The sequence below is a fragment of the Haematobia irritans genome, chromosome 3 (assembly GCF_050003625.1).
Source record: "Haematobia irritans isolate KBUSLIRL chromosome 3, ASM5000362v1, whole genome shotgun sequence".
NCBI lineage: Eukaryota > Metazoa > Arthropoda > Insecta > Diptera > Muscidae > Haematobia > Haematobia irritans.
The window spans coordinates 200664372-200690225 of NC_134399.1; the positions used below are offsets into that span (position 1 = coordinate 200664372).

General features: G+C 32.5%; 1 protein-coding gene across 1 annotated transcript in view; it reads right to left on the reverse strand.

The window, feature by feature from the left end:
• nAChRalpha7 (nicotinic Acetylcholine Receptor alpha7) overlaps positions 1-25854 on the reverse strand; it is a 961296-nt gene that overhangs the window by 929779 nt on the left and 5663 nt on the right. Inside the window, exon 2 of the mRNA XM_075302219.1 lies at positions 23437-25019. Coding sequence (XP_075158334.1) covers positions 23437-23563 — 127 coding nt within the window. The 5' untranslated portion in view covers positions 23564-25019. The remainder of the gene's footprint in view (positions 1-23436; positions 25020-25854) is intronic.

Below are 25854 nucleotides of genomic sequence, written 5' to 3' on the forward strand. Positions count from 1 at the left end.
GTTTCAATTTTGGTTGAAAAATGTGCGCATATACATTTATTATACAATAAAGGGGAAAAAAGCGAAATTAGGTAACACTAGATCTGAGTAAGAATATTCGTAGGTATACCACGGACTGATATCGATGGAGGTTGTTGCAAACATAAACATACACACACACACATTACTAATATAACAAAACCTCTTCTCTACGTCTGTTGCAAAACAAAAAAAAAAACTTTCGGAGAGTAGTTACTTATACTCTGTGTATAGACTTTCAATTCCAATCAGCGTTGCCGTTTTGGTCCGATCGGACCAAAATTGGTCCAAAAGATTTCTAATTTTTAAATTTAGTCCGATGGTCAGACCAAACAGAATTTGATCCATTTTGGTCCATTTTCATAAATTTGGTTTCTATCACATATTAAATAGTAGATGGTGCACCGCAAAGAATATTGCCGGGAGGCCAAATATTTCACATGCTTAAAATACGAATACGAATTTTGCTTAGAATAGAAGACGTATTTCTCTGAAATAAAGTTTTTTCCTTGTCTAAAAGTCTCTAAACTTTTCAATGAAGTCTGTTTGTCCTTATAGCTAAGTGATTCGACATAAAAATGTGTATCCTAACATGAATGCAAATTTCGTTTTAATGAAGTCAAAATGGATTTAATATTTCTGAAAAAATCTTCAAAATTAATAAAATATTTCAACACATTGTTTTAAAGTCATTATACCCTAAACCACATAGTGGTTAGGGTATAATAAGTTTGATCTGTCAAAAAATGTGCCTACAAGAAATATTGATTTTAGACCCCATAAAATATATACCGATCGACTCAGAATCACCTCCTGAGTCGATCTAGCGCTTGGCGGTCCGTCCGTCCATCCGTCCGTCTGTCCATGTATTTGTTGTTCACAGGATTTCGGTCGCAATTATTAACCGATTTTGATGAAATTTGGTACAGGGAGTTTTTTGGGCACAAGGACGAACGTTATTGAATTTGGAAGAAATCGGATCAAATTTAGATATAGCTCCCATATATATGTATTGCCCGATTTCGACAAATGGGGTCACGTTGCACTTTTTTTACTAACCGATCGTCGTCAAATTTAGCACAAAATAATCTTCTGTATCACCCTTTAAGTCTGAAAATTTCATCGAAATCGGTTCAGATTTAGATATAGGTCCCATATATATGTATCGCCCGATTTTGTCAAATTAGGTCATAAAACCCTTATTTATCAACCGATCTTACTCAAAGTTGGCGAAATGTAATCTTCTATAGCACTAACTATATGTGCAAAAAATCATCGAAATCGGTTCAGATTTAGCTATAGCTCCCATATATGTACCGCCCGATTTTTCTAAATAAAATAAACTCAATTGAACAAATAATACAATGTTTGTACTATAATTTTCTCGAAGAGGAGCGGAGCGGAGCGTGGAGCGGAGCGGAGCTATTATTTTTTTCTCGGAGCGGAGCGAGGAGCGGAGCGGTTTTTTTTTTCTCCGGAGCGGGAGCGGAGCGGAGCGAAAAAAATGGACCGCTCCGGATCCCTGTATGTAGCGCATGTGTCCCTCTAATCAAGTTCACTTCCCTATACACAGAAAAATTATACGAAATTTTTTCCAATTAATTGAGATTTAAGAAATATTCAATTAAAAATTTTAATTGATTCAACACATTTTTTAATTGAAACAATACTCAATCACAAACATTAATAGTATCAATTAATTTTTTAATTGGATCAATTATTTTTTTTTTTTTTTGATTGACTTTCAATTAATTTTATTTTAATTGATTTTCAATTCATTTTTTAATTGATACTATAATTTCTGTGATTGAAGACATTTAAATTAAAACAAGTATAAACAGCCGTAAGTTCGGCCAGGCCGAATCTTATGTACGCTCCACCATAGATTGCGTAGAAACTTCTACGAAAGACTGTCATCCACAATCGAATTACTTGGGTAGTGGTATCTTAAATCGTTTTCTAAATTGTGAGTTAGTCCATACGTGGTATACATTAGACAAAATAAACAGTATGTTTAGATAAGTTTACAAATACTTACGAATCGATATGGGCTATTGCACGGTACGTAGGGAGCCAGAATTGAAATATGGGGGTCGCTTATATGGGGACTATATACAATTATTCTTGATTGATGATATTGATGGACCAATTGTTGTGTGATTTGGGGATCGATTTATCTGAGGGCTATATATTACTATATAGATATGGACCTAGTTAGGCATGATTGTTAACGGTCATATAAATACTAGCACAATGTAACAAATTTCAACTGACTCGGATGAAATTTGCTCCTCCAAGAGGCTCCAAAACCAAATCTCGGGATCGGTTTATATGGGGGCTATATATGATTATGGACTGATATGGATCACTTTTGGCATGGTTGTTAAATATCATATACTACCACCACGTACAAAATTTCAACCAGATCGGATTAATTTTGCTTTCCAAAAGGCACCGGAGGTCAAATGTGGGGACCGGTTTATATGGGTGCTATATATAATTATGGGCTGATATGAACTAATTCCTGCATGGTTGTTGGATACCATATACTAACATCACGTACCAAATTTCAACCGAATCGGATGAATAATGCTCTTCCAAGAGGCTCCGGAGGTCAAATCTGGTGATCGGTTTATATGGGGGCTATATATAATTATGGACCGATGTGAACCAATTTTCGCATGGTTGTTAGATATCATATACTAACACCATGTACCAAATTTCAGCCGGATCGGATGAAACTTGCTTCTCTTAGAGGCCTCGGAATCCAAATCGGGGGATCGGTTTATATGGGGGCTATATATAATTATGGACCGATGTGGACCAATTTTTGCATGGTTGTTAGAGACCATGTACCAAATTTCAGCCGGATCGGATGAAATTTGCTTCTCTTAGAGGCCTCGCAAGCCAAATTTGGTGGTCCGTTTATATGGGGGCTATACGTAAAAGTGGACCGATATGGCCCATTTGCAATACCATCCGACCTACATCAATAACAACTACTTGTGCCAAGTTTCAAGTTGATAGCTTGTGTCGTTCGGAAGTTAGCGTGATTTCAACAGACGGACGGACGGACATGCTCAGATCGACTCAGAATTTCACCACGACCCAGAATATATATACTTTATGGGGTCTTAGAGCAATATTTCGATGTGTTACAAACGGAATGACAAAGTTAATATACCCCCCATCCTATGGTGGAGGGTATAAAAAATAATTGAATCAATTAATTTTGTGATGATGGATGGACAAAAAAAATTTTGTGTGTATGTCCTAGATTTTATCACCAGTTTTTTTTGGCATAAAGTTTTTACAACAATTCGGTTTTTTTGATTAATTTTATTTTTTCCTATAACTCTCAAAAAAAAATTCCTATAACTCACAATAAAACCAAAAATTCCAATCAATTAGCTCTTTAAGATAGATGATTTCTAGGTGAAATTGATTGCAAAATTCCAATAGGAAAGCTCATAGAAATTTAAGCTTAATTTGTCTTCAATGGCATTGTGGCAAATGTGGTATACACTGAATGTTACCCATGCAGTAAAACCCATCTGTCAAATTTTCCCTCATGCAAATTTACTATCCCCGAATGGATCCTTACGGAGAAGTCATAGACTATCTTACTAAAGAGAAGATTAAGTGGGGGCCACTCTGAAGCAAAACCCCAGGAAGGAATGGTTTTCGGAAAAAACCAAAAACTATTACCCAAAGATGAAATGAAATTAAAAGCCCCATAGACTCCCTCATAAACCAGCATTGAACATTCATTCGTTGGCTGAATGATTCATTCGTCCATTCGTCTACTCCCTTTTTGAACATGCATGAATACATTCTACGTGCTAAATCATTTTGCTGGATACGTAGAAACACAAATGAGATGAGGTTAACAAATGTGAAGCCATAAACAAAACTTAACATCATCCTGCATCATATTGCAAAAATCTTTAGACACAACACTGATGCATGCATCACCATCATGGAACCCTGTAAACCATTTGAAAACTAAGCCAAAATGGGTAGGATGGATATACGACCTCTAACCCCAATGCTAAGGAAATAAGGAGCCTGACAGTTTCGTTGGTTGCTGCGGTGACAAGAATATGTGATAACGATACTTCAACGTGATCTGTAACCCAGAAAATCTTAAAAAAAAAATCTCTTCAAATCACAACATGAATCCTCTTTGACATAAGAACTTGGTCGTTTTGTAGGCGACGAAGACGATGACGACAATGGCGACCCTCAGTGAATGATAAAAGTCATGGTGTAAATCTCTATTTTAACATCCCTTGGAGGGATCCCTTAGCATGTTGTTTAGTTGGTTCGTTCGTTGTTTGTTTCGACACCATATGTCCATATGTTATTGCAATCTGGAATACTGATTTTTGAAAAGGGTTTAATTTCTTGGTCTTGGAATAGTTCAGTTGGTCACGCTTTGCATTTTGCAATCTGCTGCCCTGCTATATCGTATGCAGTGTCACTACAAACGATTTACATAATTTTCTATTTGGCTTTGTATGGCTTCCATGTTAGGAAGATTGAAATAAAAAATAAGGATCTTTTGTTTTAAAAAAGAGAAATTGCCAACTGTAAAGGTTTGGATATTACCCCCTATTTGCATTTCGTATTAATTTAAATATGAAAATAACCCTAAAATCACAAAAAATATTTTATTTCTTGTTTTATTTTTTATTGTTGGTTTGTACTTCAATCATATTTGTTGTTTTGATCTCAGCTTTTCCCTCTGTTGGTTAAGCTACACTTGTAGTTTAGTCAATGCATGGTTTTAGGCTGAACTCAAGAAAACGACAACAATGATTAAAGAACAAAACCAACAATAACAAAACAAAACGAATGAAAGAAAGAAGAGGAAGCACGCTCGAAATAAACCCAGCCAACTGCACTCAAATCGATGATTTGACGGCGGCAAAGGAAAAGAGTTATGTTTGTACGAATTTATTTCGGCATAAGCCAGCTATCATGTAAAACCTTTTTTCGGAAGGTTCAAGTGTGGTTCATTGTTGGGTTTAATGAACTGCCTGAAATTATTCTGATAATTGGTTGATAGTTTTGCTGCAAGTAGAGGATGCTGATGACGAATGTGGTAATTCCGAAACAGCTGTACATCCAACCATCTTGCAATCTATAGGGCTTTGCCCAAATAAATTTGACAAGCATACTTTTCCTCTGTTGGTACACTTGTAGTTTAGTCAATTCATGGTTTTAAGCTGAGATCAGAAACAACAATAGCGATTGATGAGAAACCAACAATAACAAACAAAACGAATGAAGATAGAGGAAGCACGCTCAAAACAAACCCAGCCAACTACACTCAAATCGATGATTTGAGTTTGGCAAAGGAAAAATAAATATTTGTACAAAGATTTATTTCGGCAAAAGCCCACTATCATAAACCTTTTTCGGAGGGTTAAAGTGTGGCTCACGTTGGATTTAGTGAACTGCCTGAATTTATTCTGATAATATTCATTTTGTGAAAATTTCATTTCTATTGAAAATTTTGTTAAAATTTTATTTCTATCTAACATTATGTACAAATTTTATTTCTATTGAAAATTTTGTCAAAATTTTATTTCTATAGAATATTGCGTCAAAATTTTATTTCTATAGAAATAAAATTTTATTTTATTTCTAGAGAAACTTTTGTCAAAATTTTAGTTCTATAGTAAATTTTATTTCCATAGAAAATTTTGACAAAATTTCATTTATTTATTGTTTATTTTAATCATACAGTAAATGTATGATAAAACAAGTATATACGGCCGTAAGTTCGGCCAGGCCGAATCTTCTGTACCCTCCACCATGGATTGCGTAGAAACTTCTACGAAAGAATGTCATCCACAATCGAATTACTTGGGTTGTGGTATCTTAAAACTTCTTAACATCGTTTTCTAAATTGTGAGTTAGTCCACACGTGGTATATATTAGACATAAAAGTTATGTTTAGGTAAGTCTACAAATACTTACCAATCTATATGGAATTTTTGTGCAATTCATAGAGAGCCAGAATTGAAATATGGGAGTCGCTTATTTGGGGGCTATATACAATTATGAACTCGATATGGACCAATTTTTGTGTGATTGGGGATTGATTTATCTGAGGGCTATATATAACTATAGACCGATATGGATCTAGTTAGGCATGGTTGTTAACGGCCATATAAAGGGTGATTTGTTAAGAGCTTGATAACTTTTAAAAAAAAAAAAAACGCATAAAATTTGCAAAATCTCATCGGTTCTTTATTTGAAACGTTAGATTGGTCCATGACATTTACTTTTTGAAGATAATTTCATTTAAATGTTGACCGCGGCTGCGTCTTAGGTGGTCCATTCGGAAAGTCCAATTTTGGGCAACTTTTTCGAGCATTTCGGCCGGAATAGCCCGAATTTCTTCGGAAAGCCCCACAAAAAATAGTCTAAAGGCGTCAAATCGCATGATCTTGGTGGCCAACTTACCGGTTCATTTCTTGAGATGAATTGTTCTCCGAAGTTTTCCCTCAAAATGGCCATAGAATCGCGAGCTGTGTGGCATGTAGCGCCATCTTGTTGAAACCACATGTCAACCAAGTTCAGTTCTTCCATTTTTGGCAACAAAAAGTTTGTTAGCATCGAACGATAGCGATCTCCATTCACCGTAACGTTGCGTCCAACAGCATCTTTGAAAAAATACGGTCCAATGATTCCACCAGCGTACAAACCACACCAAACAGTGCATTTTTCGGGATGCATGGGCAGTTCTTGAACGGCTTCTGGTTGCTCTTCACTCCAAATGCGGCAATTTTGCTTATTTACGTAGCCATTCAACCAGAAATGAGCCTCATCGCTGAACAAAATTTGTCGATAAAAAAGCGGATTTTCTGCCAACTTTTCTAGGGCCCATTCACTGAAAATTCGACGTTGTGGCTCGTTAGTAAGTCTATTCATGATGAAATGTCAAAGCATACTGAGCATCTTTCTCTTTGACACCATGTCTGAAATCCCACGTGATCTGTCAAATACTAATGCATGAAAATCCTAACCTCAAAAGAATCACCCTTTACTAGCACAATGTACCAAATTTCAACTGACTCGGATGAAATTTGCTCCTCCAAGAGGCTCCAAACCAAATCTCGGGATCGGTTTATATGGGGGCTGTATATGATTATGGACTGATATAAATCAATTCCTGTATGGTTGTTGAATACAATATACTAACATCACGTACCAAATTTCAACCGAATCGGATGAATTTTGCTCTTCCAAGGGGCTCCGGAGGTCAACTCCGGGGGTCGGTTTATATGTGGCCTATATATAATTATGGGCCGATTTCGACCAATTTTTGCATGGGTGTTTGAGGCCATATATTAACACCACGTACCAAATTTGAACTGAATCATATAAATTTTGGTCTTCCAAGAGGCTCCGGAGGTCAAATCTGGTGATCGGTTTATATGGCGCTATATATAATTATGGACCGATATTGACCAATTTTTGCATGGTCATTAGAGATCATATACTCACACCATGTACCAAAATTCAGCCGGATCGGATGAAATTTGCTTCTCTTAGAGGCTCCGCAATCCAAATCGGGGGATCGGTTTATATGGGGGCTATATGTAATTATGGACCGATGTGGACCAGTTTTTGCATGGTCAGTACAGAACATATACTAACACCATGTACCAAATTTCAGCCGGATCGGATGAAATTTGCTTCTCTTAGAGGCTCCGCAAGACAAATCGGGGGATCGGTTTATATGGGGGCTATATGTAATTATGCACCGATATGGACCAATTTTTGCATGGTTGCTAGAGACCCTATACTAACACCATGTACCAAATTTTAGCCGGAACGGATGAAATTTGCTTCTCTTAGAGCAATCGCAAGCCAAATTTGGGGGTCCGTTTATATGGGGGCTATACGTAAAAGTGGACCGATATGGTCCATTTGCAATACCATCCGACCTACATCAATAACAACTACTTGTGCCAAGTTTCAAGTCGATAGCTATTTTCGTTCGGAAGTTAGCGTGATTTCAACAGACGGAGGGACGGACGGACGGACATGCTCAGATAGACTCAGAATTTCACCACGACCCGGAATATATATACTTTATGGGGTCTTAGAGCAATATTTCGATGAGTTGCAAACGGAATGACAAAGTTAATATACCCCCATCCTATGGTGGAGGGTATAAAAACAACAATAAATTTTATTTCTATAGAAAATTTTGTCAAAATTTTATTTCTAAAGAAAGTTTTGTTAAATTTTATTTCTATCAAAAAATCATCATTTCTATCAAAATTTTATTTCTTTACAAATTTTAACAAAATTTCATTGCTATAAAAACATTTTGTGAAAATTTCATTTGTATTGAAAATTTTGTTAAAATTTTATGTCTATAGAATATTTTGTACAAATTTTATTTTTATACAAAAATTTGTAAAAATTTTATTTCTATAGAATATTGCGTCAAAATTGTATATCTATAGAAATACAATTTTATTTTATTGCTAGAGAAACTTTTGTCAAAATTTTAGTTCTATAGTAAATTTTATTTCCATAGAAAATTTTGTCAAAATTTTATTTCTATAGAAAATTTTGTCAATATTTTATATCTATAAAAAATTTTGTAAAAATGTTATTTCTATAGAATATTTTTTTTTTACTTCTTTAGAATATTTTGTGAAAATTTCATTTCTATTGAAAATTTTGTTAAAATTTTATTTCTATAGAATATTTTGTAAAAATTTTATATCAATAGAATATTTTGTAAAAATTTTATATCAATAGAAAATTTTGTCAAAATTTTATTTCTATATAATATTGCGTCAAAATTTTATTTCTATAGAATATTGCATCAAAATGTTATTTCTATAGAAATACAAGTTTATTTTATTGTTAGAGAAACTTTTGTCAAAATTTTAGTTCTATAGTAAATTTTATTTCCATAGAAAATTTTGTCAAAATTTTATTTCTATAGAAAATTTTGTCAATATTTTATATCTATAACAAATTTTGTAAAATTTTATTTCTACAGAATATTTTGTTAAAATTTTATTTCTATAGAAAATTGCGTCAAAATTTTATTTCTATAGAATATTACATCAAAATTTTATTTCTATAGAAATAAAATGTTATTTTATTTCTATAGAAATATTTGTCAAAATTTTAATTCTATACTAAATTTGTTTCCATAGAAAAGTTTGTCAAAATTTTATTTCTATAGAAAATGTTCTCAAAATGTTATTTCTATAAAAGATTATGTAAAAATTGTATTATATTTCTATAGAAAAGTTTGTACATATTTTATTTCTATAGAAAATTTTGTCAAAATTTTATTACTATAGAAAATTTTGTTAAAATTTTATTACTATAGAAAATTTTGTCAAAATTTTATTTTTATAGAATATTTTGTCAAAATTTTATTTCTATAGAAATTTTGTCAAAATTTTATTTCTATAGAATATTGCATCAAAATTTTATTTCTATAGAAATAAAATTTTATTTTATTTCTATAGAAACTTTTGTCAAAATTTTAGTTCTATAGTAAATTTTTTTCCATAGAAAAGTATGTCAAAACTTTATTTCTATAGAAAATGTTCTCAAAATTTTATTTCTATAAAAGATTATGTAAAAATTGTATTTTATTTTTATAGAAAATTTTGTCAAAATTTTATTTCTATAGAATATTGCATCAAAATGTTACTTCTATAGAAATAAAATTTTATTTTATTTCTAGAGAAAATTTTGTCAGAATTTTAGTTCTATAGTAAATGTTATTTCCATAAAAAATGTTGTCAAATTTTTTTTTTTAAAGAAAATTTTGTCAATATTTTATATCTATAAAAAATTTTGTAAAATTTCATTTCTAAAGAATATTTTGTCAAAATTGTATTTCTATAGAAAATTTTATCAAAATTTTTTTTCTACAGAAAATTGCGTCAAAATTTATTTCTATAGAATATTGCATTAATATTTTATATCTATAGAAATAAAATGTTATTTTATTTCTATAGAAACTTTTGTCAAAATTTTAATTCTATAGTAAATTTTTTTCCATAGAAAATTATGTCAATATTTTATTTCTATAGAAAATGTTCTCAAAATGTTATTTCTATAAAGGATTATGTAAAAATTGTATTTTATTTCTATAAAAAATTGTGTCAAAATTTTATTTCTTTGGAAAATTTTGTCAAAATTTTATTTCCATTACAAATTTTATCAAAATTTTATTTCCACAGACAATTTTGTCGAAATTTTATTTTTATCAAAAATTTATCAACATTTTATTTCTATAAAAAATTTTGTGAAAATTTTATTTCTATAAAAACATTTTGTGAAAATTTCATTTCTATTGAAAATTTTGTTAAAATTTATTTAGAATATTTTGTCAAAATTTTATTTCTATAGAAAATTGTGTTAAAATTTTTTTTCTATAGAATATTGCGTCAAAATTTTGTTTCTATAGAATATTGCATCAAAATGACATTACTATAGAAATAAAATTTTATTTTATTTCTAGAGAAACCTTTGTCAAATTTGTAGTTCTATAGTAAATTTTATTTCCATAGAAAATTTTGTCAAAATGTTATTTCTATAGAAAATTTTGTTAATATTTTATATCTACAGAAAATTTTGTAAAATTTTAGTTCTATAGAAAATTTTGTCAAAATTGTATTTGTGTTAAAAATTTGTCAAACTTTTATTTCGTTTTTTTCTAAGAAACATCTTTTTCCTAAGAAATTTTTTTCAAAATTTTGTTTCTATAGAAAAATTTGTCGAAATTTTATTTCTATAGAAAAATTTGTGGAAATTTTATATCTATAAAAATGTGTCAACATTTTGTTTCTATTGAAAATGTTTGTCTAAATTTTATTTCTATAAAAAATTTTGTGAAAATTTTATTTCTATAGAAAAATTTGTCGAAGTTTTATATCTATAGAAAATGTGTCAAAATTTTATTTCGATTGAAAATTTGGTCTAAATTTTATTTCTATAGAAAATTTTGTGAAAATTTTATTTCCATACAAAATTGTGTCAAAATTTATTTTTATAGAAAATTTTGTCAAAATTTTATTTCTAAAGAAAATTTCGTCAAAATTTTATTTCTAAAGAAAATTTTATCAAAATTTTATTTCTATAGAAAAATTTGTCAAAATTTTATTGCTATTGAAAATTTTGTCAACATTTTATTTCTATAAAAAAATTTGTCAAATATTTATTTCTATAGAAAAATTTGTCGAAATTTTATTTCTATAGAAAAATGTGTCAAAATTTTATTTCTATTGAAAATGTTGTCAAAAATGACAAATGTATATAATCATCATCCAAACACTTATTGTTCTTCAACTGTAATGTTTCCACCCATTCAATGATACTTCGTTAATACCGCGTTCGCGGTGTACAATTCCAATTTAATCATAGGATATCAGGGAAAAACTGTTTGGCAACCACACTCATCTCATTATTCCCTTTTTGATGCCAGTAATTTGATAATTAAAGAGTTTCATCGAACAATAAATCACAATTATCCAACTTCATTGGTAATTCATGAAACTGAAATCAGAAGCAGCTTTCAACAATTGGTCACCGGATATGGATTCACATAACGCACACGACACAGCATAATTGACACTCAATTTAAATCATTTATTCATTGGTAGCTACTGGAACAAAAGCATTGGAAACCACCAAAAATATGCAAAACTTTAACCCCAACGACCAACGACAGGAGGTTTTGCTTGCCACAAACACCATATTCATTAAGAGAATACCTTTACGTTTTTGCGTTTTCCCCATCAGCAGCATATAGCCGAATGGATTTTTTAGAGGGTGGCTAAAGTATCTCCCAGGGCCAGGCTGTTGCAATGTTCAAATAATTATGACAAATTGCTTGGAAATGTTTGTGTGTGTGTGTTTGTGTGTTTACCTGAGTGTTAATGTCAAAAATTCAGTTGTACTTTGGTTGACTTCCTTCTGTTTTCTTTCCGGTTTCTTCCGCCACTTTTGGTCACTAAGGACTTGGTGAAAAATATGAAAATTACAACTCTATTGCTCACTTAGCAAAAACCCTCCCCCCACCAAACCACCACCCAGAATCCTTAACAGCAACAACACCACTTTAAGAAACAATCAGGGCTCAAGTGAGAAATATCTAGAACAGTTGAGCAAGATTTCTTGGGGAATTCCCTTTTACCAAAGAAAGTTTCAGCGCCATTTTTAAGTAATTGTAGTTGAAGAAACAAAACATCATCCATCGGTGTGGGGGGAGTTAGTATCAAAGTTCGCCACATTGTTAGATGAAGTGTTGGCACAGTGTTGCAAAAATTAGAAAACTTTGGATATTTCAATATGAGATGGGGGTGAAAGTTTTGCGATTTATTTGCTTATAAAGTTTTTATGTATTTTTATTTTGTTACCAGAGTAGAGTATTGACTTCGATTTACTTTGCTTAACTTCAATAGGATTTTGGTTTTATTAGAATTGTAAATGGATAATTACTTAAGCTTTTGGTGTTATTGCGGAGGCCCCAATGAATACTAAGCTCATTAAGTATTTACTTTGATTTTGATATTTTGGTAATTTGACGATTTACGATGGCTCGCCGCTAGCGACGTTAGCGACGTTAGTAATATACACAGTGGATTTTATGACAGTAGTACACTACAGAAGAAATAAGGATGTGGAACGGGGACGACCAACATTTTCTATACCATCTAAAACCTTTGCATTTTGTTGGATGCCCGTTTAGTTGTGCCTTCCGATAAACATTTTTCGTTGTATTAGCCAACCCTATCATTCACAGAATACTTTCTGAAAAAAATTCGAAATGATTTGTACTTTTTTAAAAGATTCGGGTCAGGGAAAGTCCCTTTATTGGAATAGGATCTTAAGTACGCCTTTTTAATACCTTCCACCATAGGATGTGGGTACCCGTGTAAAAATTGGGGGATCTGATTTGATATGATTAGATCTGAGCCAAGATATGGTCAGATCTGAGCAGATCCGAAAAATGGTTATATCTGGTCAGATCTAAATACTATGAAATTGGATCTGATCAGATCTCAAAAATGAGACACATCTAATCAGATCTAATTTGATATAATTGTATATTATTTGATACAATTGTATCTTTCGAGATCTTTCAACACATAAAAGCCCATGATTTGTATATAAAATGAGATCAATTGTTTTATTTAATAATACAGACAAAAAGTATGTGCATAATAAATATGTTTAATTTAAATTGATCCATCAAAGCTCTATAAGAGTATTGACAGTTGAGTTAGAGTGTTGTCCAGGGGTTTTTTCGTTTGTTTCTTCTGCTTTGGACTTAGACACGCGACTAAAGTATTACAGCGTTAAGGCAATCTGCAATGAAATTAAGTAAAAAAACAATTATTAAACAAATATAGGAATAAACTAATATGGAAATATATTGAACTATGTAAGCAAGTATTAGTATTGTTTTGGATCATTCTTCTTTAAGTTGCAATAAAAATTGCCATATAATTTTATGCTGCTTTTAATACTCACATTTAAAGTGTATTCGGGATTAGGTTAGGTATAGCGATAGGCTGTTATTTTAGGCTCATACATACTATTCAGACCATCATGACATCACAGTGATCAACATCTCACTTATCACTGACTGCTGCTCGATTCACTAATTAGCTCAATAACATGGGACCTCCTTGTTATAATCGAGTCTTATCGGCATTTCACGTTGCGCTGAAACAACTTAGAGAATCTTTGAGGCAGAAATGTCACCAACATTACTGCGAGGAGATAATCCACCGCCGAAATAATTTTTGGTGTTGATCGGAACTGGGATTGAACCAGTGACCTTTTGAATGCAAGGCGGGCATGTTAACCAGTACACCACTGAGGTTTCCTTTTTTTCCAAATCTAGAAAATAGTAAAACAATATGAAAATTACTACTAAGGAAATAACAAATACAATCTACTTACCTCCATAATCTATGCAATAAAGGAAACCATATACACTTTCTCAAAGGAACACATTTAAAACAATTATATTAAATTTCTTAATTTTCTCAGCTAGTCTTGCGTTAAATTTGTTTAGAAGTGATGCCCCTGACGGCGTTGACATTTGACATAATGACATTGAGGTTTAGACGTGTATTTCAAAAATCTTTTTAACTTGTTAATGATTTTTTTTATTATATTTTGGACCGTATTTAACCCCATATATAGTCAGATATGATGTTATATCTACCATATCTTATTAGATATAGTGCTATATATGGTCCTATCCAAGCATATATTATTAGATATGCCAGATATAATTAGATATTATACTATATATGATGATATCTGCAATTATATCTAACCAGATCTAGCACCATATATAGCATATCTGTGCATATCTAATTATGTCTGAACCAATATCTGAACAGATCCAATTAGATCCAATTTGATATTATTAGATAGGATTGGATCCTCCAATTTTTACACGGGTATGTTAACTTTGTCATTCCGTTTGTAACACATCGAAATATTGCTCTACGACCCCATAAAGTATATATATTCTGGGTCGTGGTGAAATTCTGAGTCGATCTAAGCATGTCCGTCCGTCCGTCCGTCTGTTGAAATCCCGCTAACTTCCGAACGAAACAAGCTATCGACTTGAAACTTGGCACAAGTAGTTGTTATCGATGTAGGTCGGATGGTATTGAAAATGGGCCATATCGGTCCACTTTTACGTATAGCACCCATATAAAGGGACCCTCAGATTTGGCTTGTAGAGCCTCTAACAGAAGCATATTTCATCCGATCCGGCTGAAATTTGGTATATGGTGTTGGTATATGGTCTCTAACAACCATGCAAAAATTGGTCCATATCGGTCCACTTTTACGTATAGCCCCCATATAAACGGACCCCCAAATTTGGCTTGCGATTGCTTTAAGAGAAGCAAATTTCATCCGATCTGGCTCAAATTTGGTACATGCTGTTAGTATATGGTCTCTACCAACCATGCAAAAATTGGTCCACATCGGTCCATAGTTATATATAGCCCCCATATAAACCGATCCGCAGATTTGGCTTGCGGAGCCTAAAAGAGAAGCAAATTTCATCCGATCCGGCTGAAATTTGGTACATGATGTTGGTATATGGTCTCTAACAACCATGCCAAAATTGGTCCACATCGGTTCATAATTATATATAGCCCCCATATAAACCGATCTCTAGATTTGGCTTGCAAAGCCTCAAAGAGAAGCAAATTGCATCCGATCCGGCTGAAATTTGGTACATGGTGTAAGCATATGGTCTCTAACAACCATGCAAAAATTGGTCCACATCGGTCCATAATTATATATAGCCCCCATATAAACCGATCTCAAGATTTGACCTCTCGGAAGACCAAAATTCATCTGATTCAGTTGAAATTTGGTATGTGGTGTTAATACCATGCAAAAATTGGTCGAAATCGGTCCATAATTATATAGGCCCCATATAAACCGATACCCAGATTTGACCTCCAGAGCCCCAAGGAAGAGCAAAATTCTTCCCATTCGGTTGAAATTTGGTACGTGATGTTAGTATATGGTATCCAACAACCATGCAGGAATTGGTTCCTATCAGCCCATAATTATGTATAGCTCCCATATAAACCGATCCCCAGATTTGACCTCCGGTGCCTTTTGGAGAAGCAAAATTCATCCGATCTGCTTGAAATTTGGTACGTGGTGATCGTAAATTATATTTAAGAACCATGGCAAAAGTGGTCCATATCAGTCCATAATGATATATAGCCCCAAATAAACCGATCCCGAGATTTGGTTTTGGAAGCTCTTGGAGGAGCAAATTTCCTCCGAGTCAGATAAATCGATCCCCTATCATACAAAAATTGGTCCATATTAAGTTCATAATTGTATATAGCCCCAATATAAGCGATCCTCATATTTCAATTCTGGCTCCCTACGTACCGTGCAAAAGTCCATATCGATTCGTAATTATTTGTAGACTTACCTACTTTTGTCTAATATATACCACATATGAATAACTCACAATTTAGAGAACGATGTTAAGAAGTTTTAAGATACCACAACCGAAGTAATTCGATTGTGGATGACAGTCTTTCGTAGAAGTTTCTACTCAAACCATGGTGGAGGGTACATAAGATTCGGCCTGGCCGAACTTACAGCCGTATATACTTGTTTACTCTTTGGTTTCCACACGTCCTTTCCAAGTGTCCTTTATAATTCAAAAAAAAAAAATCGAACAACTGGTTTTACGGGGTTTTATGCAGAAATACGGAGAATATGCAGGTGTAAATTGACCCGTTCTAGCCAGCGTTGCCAGTATTTTTTGGGCTCTTGTCCCCAAATGGAACGCTTTCATCCCCAAAAATCCCCAATAAATTTTTAGCAAGTTTTTTTTTTTTTTGTTTTTGTTAACAAGAAGTAAAAAACGTATTTAGATTTATCGATCGATAGATGCCCAGCAAAAACTAGGTAACCACATCTCATTACAATTGGCATTACCAGGAGTAAAGCTGTCATTACACGTTGCATTACATTGCGGTGTGTTATAATGACTTACTTGTAATGACAAAAATAAATATAATGCCTAATAATTTTCGAATTGTTATTCTCAAATTTTTAGGCAGTTGGCTTAATAAAATAGAATTGAAAGGATTGAATACTTATTAGTACGAATGAACTGAAATATTTTTCTATGCTAAGTGTTATTCGTATGTATGATAAGCTTTCTATATTAAAGGAAGTCAGAGTTATCATTTTATATGAAATTTTACTAAATTTGGTTTTAGTTTTAGTTCGGTTTTTGTTCATTTTTACGAATGCTTTGTTATCAGTGAATAAAATTTTCTTGTTCAGTAGTAAATTCGTATACCCCGCGAAGAAAACAGTATTAGTAAAATGCCATGCCTTATTCTAGCTAATGAACAATTCCTAACTGCTTTCAGTTTAGGATTTTTTACTGAAGCAAGTAAATTTTATTATTTCACACAATAACACTAGTTTACAAAAAATAAAAAATTCATATACACTTAATGAAAGGCAACTTTTCTTATGTATTTTGATCTGCTGTTTTCAAAAAAATTATTTTTTTTTTAATGGAACGACATTTTTCGGTCGTTTTTCTTCTAATTGATCTTATTACTTACTTTAGAGTATCATCTATACGATCATGAACTTCTCTTCCAGACGTTTTTTCAATGGTTTATACTTTTCTGGCGGAAAAGGTCCTTTGTAAATTTTTTGAAAATTTGGCTTTTCGCATCGAAAATGTTGAACCACTTAACTTATCACAGATCCAATTATACACGATTATTCGTTATTAATTAATAGCTTTCATTTAAGTACCAACGACGATATAATCGGACATTTTCAACTCGAAATATAATTTGTTTAGAGAGAAAAGAGCGAAAAATAAAAATAACAGGATATCTCAAAAACTGTTCCATAAAAAAATTTTTAAACATTTTTTTTTCGAATTCAGCAGATCAAAATACATAAGAATAGTCGACTCTCATCAAGTGTACATTTTCAGTGTAAACTAGTGTAATTTAACTTAATGCAAATAAAATGGCTAATCTAAATTGATGAATATTTTTTCCTTTAGTTTCGAAGGCACTTTTTTCTGGGTGTAGTGCTCCTATTACAGCATTACTCGCCATATTTTGATCCATTGTAATCGGCGATAGAAATCAATATTTTCGAGATTTGGTTGCCTGAGACAATAAGTGGCTATTTTCCAAGCTTTGGTGTATCTACGAATAAGTGATTACATATTAGGTTATTATATGCTTTAAAAGCACTACTTATTTCATGGCCGAAAGTATGCCTGGGGAGAAGTACTTTCCTCCTAGGACATGCGTATGTAAATGTAATCCGGAGCGATGCCAATTAATAAGTGGTTATTATTTTTTAAAACGGCTTACCTACAAGATTACCGGGTAATGAGAGTTTTTGCTGGGTGTGTATTAAATTTGAGTCATTTTTTTTTTTTTAGTTTTCGACTTAGCAGTGGCGATTTAATGAGGAAAATGTGGGTATTTTGGCAATTTTTGCCTAAATCGGAAAACATATATATGGAAGCAGTATCACATGCATAGTTACTATGTTAATTCTATTCCCTGTGCAAATTTTCACGTAAATCGGATTACATTTTTTACCCCTGTGGTCATATGACGGAAAACCGGGCGAAAGATATATATGGGAGCTATATCAGAATCTGAACCGATTTCAACCAAAATTAGCACGCATACACTGTTAGAAAAATATGTTTTTAATATGTTCCGATATAAATAAAATGTGTTTCGGGCACAATTTTAAAACACAATATATTCAAGTGCAAACATGTAATGTTACTAAAGTAACACTAAATGTTTGGGACATCTATGTTACTATGTTAGAATATATTATGTTTGGGGCATGAATGTTTCATACAAATCCTATGTTTGAATGCAAACATATATAAATTTACAAATTGCGACTAAACATACATATGTTGTGATATTTTATTCAAAGCGACACAGAGAGTATAGCGAAAGAAATATAGATCGAAACCAGGAGAGTTGACAAAAGATATCAACATAACACAGCGAAAGAATCAAAAGAGAACAATTTCTGTGAAACCGATTGTATGTTGTTTTGGAAAACTGTTTTATGATAAGGCCAAAAATTTGATATGCTTAAGTCTAAATATTATTTAATTTGAATAAAGAGAGTTGACATATGTTTTCGCCTTGAGAGCAGCAGTTTATGTATGTGTGGACATGTGTTTATCATTTTGGCATTATGGACACAAATTTTTTCTTGGTTCGTTAAAAGAAATCAGGGGTCTTCATTAAAATAACGAAAGGGCACTATACTCTTTTTAGAGTTGGTACAGTAAAATGAAATAAGGAGGAAATAGTGAAAAATTACACAGTAAAATGTATAAAAACAAAGTTTAGTTCCTCTTTTTATTAAGTAGTCCACGAGTAGTTGACGGACACCTTTAAATATAAAAGCGGGCATTAAGTTCGAGTTTTGCAGCTAAAATAATTTAAAAAGTTTATTTTCTTTAAACAGAATTATTAACGAAAAATAAAAGGCATTTTAGAGCGATGGTGTTAAATGCTAGCAAAAAACTGTTCACGCCCAAATAGATTTATGTTTATATTATAAAATTATTTATGTATGTTTATACACGACTCCACGTTTTTCTTTTGCTAGAGTTTTTGAATTCCTTCCAAATTTTAAAGTTTTGTACCAAAAATTATTTTTTTTTACAAAATTGTTATTTTTGCAATAAAAAAAATAATATTTTATCCAAAAATCAGCCAATTTCGTTTATATCAAGCACTGTTACTGACTATAAATCTTTAATAACTCACATTTCGAAGTTTCATTATAAATATTTAATATAGTATAAATATAAATGTGTAAATTAAAAAAAAAAATCGGTCGTAGCAGGGATTGAACCCACGACCCTTTGCATGCAAGGCAGACATGCTAACCGCTGCTCCACGTGGCAAGCAAATGTATGTTTCTGTTAAATAATGTTATGTTTGCATGGACTCGTAGGCGCTGCAAACTATGCTATATAAATGTAACTTATAACGATAATTATCTACTGGTGACTATAACAGCTACGTAGCTCCGTGCAGGTGAAAGGTAAAATTTAAAAAATTTATAAAAGTGAATAATTTCTTCAACATTATTTGTATTACAGCAAAAGGTGCCAAGAACTAAAATATTTCGTCGAAGTGAAAATTACGAGCATGTTAGGCAATGAGCACAATTGTCTTTGGGAAAAATTCTTCCAAGCATATAATATTTTTGGGCTCAAAATACTTCCAAACATATAATATGTTCAAATAAAACAAACATATTAATGTTATTAATGAATGGAACCCTATTTATTTTGGAAGAAATCGGTTCAGATTTAGATATAGCTCCCATATATATCTTACGCCCGATATGCACTTATATGGACCCAGAAGCCAGAGTTTTACCCTGATTTGCTTGAATTGTTGCACCAGGAGAACAATAAGTACTATTGTCGAGTGTGCCAAATTTGATTGAAATCGGTTCAGATTGAGATATAGCTCTCATATATATCTTTCGCCCGATATGGACTTATATGGCCCCAGAAGCCAGAGTTTTATATAACAATTTGGTTGAAATTTTGCACTAGAAGTACAATTATTAGTGTAGTCAAGTGTGCCAAATTTGATTGAAATCGGTTCAGATTTAGATATAGCTCCCATATATATCTTTCGCCCGATTTTCCGTCGTATGACCACAGAGGTCAAAGTGGGAGTCCGATTTATGTGAAATTTTGCACAGGGAGTAGTATTAAAATACTAAGTATGCGTGTCAAATTTGGTTGAAATCGGTTCAGATTTCTATATAGCTTCCATATATACGTTTTTCCGATTTGGGCAAAAATGACAAAATAACCACATTTTTCTTATAAAATCGCCACTGCTAAGTCGAAAACTTGTAAGAGTGACTCAAATTTTCCTTTATTTCTAATACATATCTATCGACCGATAAATCATAAGTACATTCATAGAAAAAATCGTGCACGGCGTGCTCATTTCAAAACGATTCGTTCATGAAAGGGAATCAACACACATGTGGTGTCAAACTGAGAACAGGCGGTGTCAATCTGACAACGATAAAATTACACCATGCGTTGTCAAAACAACAACCAGCGTTCATGATCTGAAAACGTTATGGTTACGACTTTATAAACAAAATTAAAAAAAAAGATTTCCGCTGGCGTGACTCGAACCTGTGTTTTCTGCACCATACGTGTTAACAGTCGCCTTAGCACATTGCACCACCGAGGGAGTTGCCATAATAGCGTCTAAATATTATTTTAAGACATTTCATGGCCCAAGAAAAACGAATGCCGTTCATGAAATCGTGTACGCCCGTGGACGAAATTGTGAACATTCCGTTTTGATTTTTTGTGAACGTTGCCGTTTCATTTTGTCACCGTCCGTTCACGACTATGGAACGTAATTTTTTCTATTAGTGTACACTTTTGCGAAGTTGCATCAAAATTGGTTCGGATTAAAATGTTTCCTATAGCTGTGTTTTTTATACCCTGCGCCTTACTGTGGAACAGGGTATTATAAGTTGGTGTCTTTGGCAATAATGCTCAGGGTGGGTTCCTGAGTCGATATAACCATGTCCGTCTGTCCGTCCGTCCGTCCGTCTGTCTGTGAACACATTTTTGTGATCAAAGTCTAGGTCGCAATTTAAGTCCAATCGCCTTCAAATTTGGCACAAGTTCCTGTTTTGGGTCAGAATAGAACCCTATTGATTTTGGAAGAAATCGGTTCAGATTTAGATATAGCTCCCATATATACCTTTCGCCCGATATGCACTAATATGGACTCAGCATCCAGAGTTTTATACCGATTTGTTTGAAATTTTGTACAAACATAACACTTAGTCGTATAGTCAAGTGTGCAAAATTTGCTTGAAGACGGTTCAGATGTAGATATAGCTCCCATATATATCTTTCGCCCGATATGGACTTATATGGTCCCAGAAGCTAGATTTTTGGCCGAATTTGTTTGAAATTTTGCACTAGGAGTACAATTAGTAGTACAGTTAAGTGTGCAAAATTTGATTGAAATCGGTTCAGATTTAGATATAGCTCCCATATATATCTTTCGCCCGATATGGACTATTATGGTCCTAGAAGCCAGAGTTTTGGTTCAATTTGGTTCAAATTTTGCACACGAAGTACAATTCGTAGCATAGTCATGTGTGCCAAATTTGATTGAAATCGGTTCAGATTTATATATAGCTCCCATATATAGCCTTCGCCCGATTTACACTCATATACCACAGAGGCCAATTTTTTGCTCCGATTTAGTTGAAATTTTGCACAGGGAGTAGAATTAACATTGTAGCTATGCGTGGACAATTTGGTTGAAATCGGTTCATATTTAGATATAGCTCCCATATATAGCTTTCGCCCGATTTACACTCATATGACCACAGAGGCCAATTTTTTGCTCCGATTTAGTTGAAATTTTGCACAGGGAGTAGAATTAACATTGTAGCTATGCGTGCCAAATTTGGTTGAAATCGGTTCATATTTAGATATAGCTCCCATATATAGCTTTCGCCCGATTTACACTCATATGACCACAGAGGCCAATTGTTTGCTCCGATTTAGTTGAAATTTTGCACAGGGAGTAGAATTAACATTGTAGCTATGCGTGCCCAATTTGGTTGAAATCGGTTCAGATTTAGATATAGCTCCCATATATATGTTTTTCTGATTTCGACAAAAATGGTCAAAATACCAACATTTTCCTTGTAAAATCGCCACTGCTTAGACGAAAAGTTGTAAAACTGACTCTAATTTTCCTAAACTTGTAATACATATATATCGAGCGATAAATCATAAATAAACTTTTGCGAAGTTTCCTTAAAATTGCTTCAGATTTAAATGTTTCCCATATTTTTCTACTAACATTGTGTTCCACCCTAGTGCATTAGCCGACTTAAATTTTGAGTCTATAGATTTTGTGGAAGTCTATCAAATTCTGTCCAGACCGAGTGATATTTCAATGTATGTATTTGGGACACACCTTTATATATAGCACCCAACACATTTGACGGATGTGATATGGTATCGAAAATTTAGATCTATAAAGTGCAGGGTATAATATAGTCGGCCCCGCCCGACTTTAGACTTTCCTTACTTGTTTTAATTAACATAGTGTATCATCCCAGGGCAATAGCCGACTTAAATTTTAAGTCTATAGATTATAAATTTTGTTCAGATGGAGTCAGATTTAAATGTATGTATTTGGGACAAAAACCTTTATATATAGCACCCAACACAATTGACGGATTTGATATAGTATCGAAAATGTGGATCTACAAAGTGGTGCAGGGTATAATAAGTCGGCCTCGTCCGACTTTAGCCTTTACTTACTTGTTTAAGTTGCTTTAAACAACACAAAAAACCTTCTGACCTCAAAAATGTCAAGCCTTACCATAGATATGGCAGTTGGCAGATTCCAACTCTAGGGTTGCCCAATCTCTTCAAATGAAAGACAAACCTCATATCTAATAAGGTTTTAGTTTCACCATTTTGTTAACCATTTCACATTGAAGCTTTTCCACAACATTCAAAATTGGTTATTTTGAGGTCCCACTGTGCATACCCCCTCCTCCCCAAAAAAAAAAAAAACAAACACCAACTCTCATTAATAAAGAAATCACCAACACAAAAATTACACCCCAACAGGGTATTCCCAAACTTCAAGTCCCTGTATGTGTGTATGTGTTAATAACATTTTGTAACTGACACCAACTGATTGAAATGGAAACGGAAGTAGCAGGGAATAATACAGAAAACAAAATAAACCCACAGTAAAGTAAAGTGTAAACAAAACTTACCTGGCAAAGTTATTAATAATCCAAATAGACCAAAGGCCAGCCAGCAGGTGACAGCAGATGTTGTCGCTACTTTGGGGGTTTGCAGGAGATTCATTATAGCCACAACCGGATGCATAATGTATAGCATAAAATGAAGCGATCAAGAGGAGTCAGAATAGAGAGAGACGCGAAAAAGAGAGAGAGAGAGAGAGTGATGGAAGTAAAATCACAATTTTTGTTCTTTTTTTATTGATGCCGTATTTTTCGCTATAGTTATTGTTTGCAACACTGAACACTGGACCGGAAATGTCGAAAACGACCCACAACGAACACCACAATAAACTACGAAATGTTGTGTGAGTACAACAATAACTATTGGTGAAATATTATAAATAATTTAGTATTATTATTGTTGGTCGTTTGATTGTTGTTGTTGTTGTTGCTGATGATGATGGTAAATGAACTTTTGTCCTGTGGCTATTTGTTGTCCTTTCATTTTGTTGTTTGCTTGACCATTCATTCGTAAAATATGCAAAAATTTGTATTTTCTGATAATTTTTACGTAAATATTATTCGAAATAAGGCTTAAAGCCAAAAACCACTTTTATTGATATATACGCGATATATGGCCTTTATAGGGAGAATGCGAGGTGTAAAGGCCAGGGATTGAGAGAAGTGGAAAAATGGACCAGGATGAGTAGTGGTCTGCCAGTTGTCAATAGCAATTAAATTTATTCATTAATATGCACTTTAATTTTATTTGTCATTGTGTTATTTTAATTGAAAATAGCATATGATTAATAATTCGAGCATATTAACTCTCTCTCACACACACAAGCACTAATACATATTCGTTGGCTTATTGCTTGATTCACTCTCACTAACTCTCTTGCTGCATAAAGAATTCACCATAAAATCTATTGCATACGTTTAGGGGTTCATTGTTTTTTCTTAGTCTTCTTAGAAAGATTATTTTTTTTTTTGAAAATTTTGGCATTCACTTATAAATTAACTTTATTGGGTGTATCTTCTTGTCTACAAGATTTTAGCCTGGCCACCCCACAAATGTTTCAGACACCCCAAGTGTCCTGGTTCATTGACCATGGAGCATAGAGCATTGAAGTGCTTTTTAAATTGCAATGATATTTCCCACTTGTATGTCGTTGCTAGGATTTTAAATGTAAAAATGCAGTTCCCAGAATTATTTGTCTGATGGCAAAATCTAGAAAATGTTTGCCTTGTTTTGGCGCAATTTTCTTGGGAATTTTATATTTTTTCGTTTTAGTTTTCTCAGACGTCCCTCTTGGTTGCCTATGACAAGGGCTTAATGCTTCTTGAAAACTTTTTTGTAATATCCTATGAATGTTGGTTGGGAAGCAGAAAATTTTTTTTTTTTTAACAACTTTCTTCCTATTCCTTGTTCGTCTTCATAAAGACTTTACGCCTTAGTTAAGTAGTAACAGGACTTTATATTTCCATCATTTTTATTTTTATTCTATTCCCGTTTTAAGTTAAAACGAAATTTTGTTTTTTTCTCCAGACGCTACAAAGCAATTCTCAGCAACCAGAGCTTTTTGTTCAAACGCTTGTCCAATCGAGTTAGTCTGAAATGAGAAGAAAAGAAAAAAATATTTAGCATTAAAACTGAGTGATGGCATAGATATTATCACAAGTTTATAAAGTTTTATTTTCAAGATCTAACAATGAAATTATTTTGTGTCATACTTAAGCTTTTGTTTTATTTTGTCTATTTAACAGTTGTGTCAAATTCAATATCAAAGAAAATTTTGACAAAAATTTCTAAAGAAATAAAATTTTGACAAAACTTCCGATAGAAGTAAAATTTTGACAAAACTATCTATAGAAATAAAATTTTGACAAAATTTTCTATAGAAATCAAATGTTTACAAAATTTTCTATAGAAATAAACAAAAAAATTTTTCTACGGAAAAAAATTTTGACAAAATTTTCTATAGAAATAAAATGTTGACAAAATTTTCTATAGAAATAAAATTTTGATAACATTTTCGATAGAAATAAAATTTTGACAAAATTTTCGACTGAAATAAAGTTTTTGCAAAATTTTCGATAGAAATAAAGTTTTTGACAAAATTTTCTATAGAAGTAAAATTCTATAGAAGTAAAAAAAAAAAAAAAATTTCTATGGAAAAAAATATTGGCAAAATTTTCTATAGAAATAAAATGTTGACAAAATTTTCTATTAAAATAAAATTTTGATAACATTTTCGATAGAAATAAAATTTTGACAAAATTTTTCGACTGAAATAAATTTTTTGCAAAATTTCCTATAGAAATAAAGTTTTTGACAAAATTTTCTATAGAAGTAAAATGTTGACAAAATTTTCGAATACCAAAGAAAATTTTGACAAAAACTTCTAAAGAAATAAAATTTTGACAAAATTTCCGATAGAAATAAAA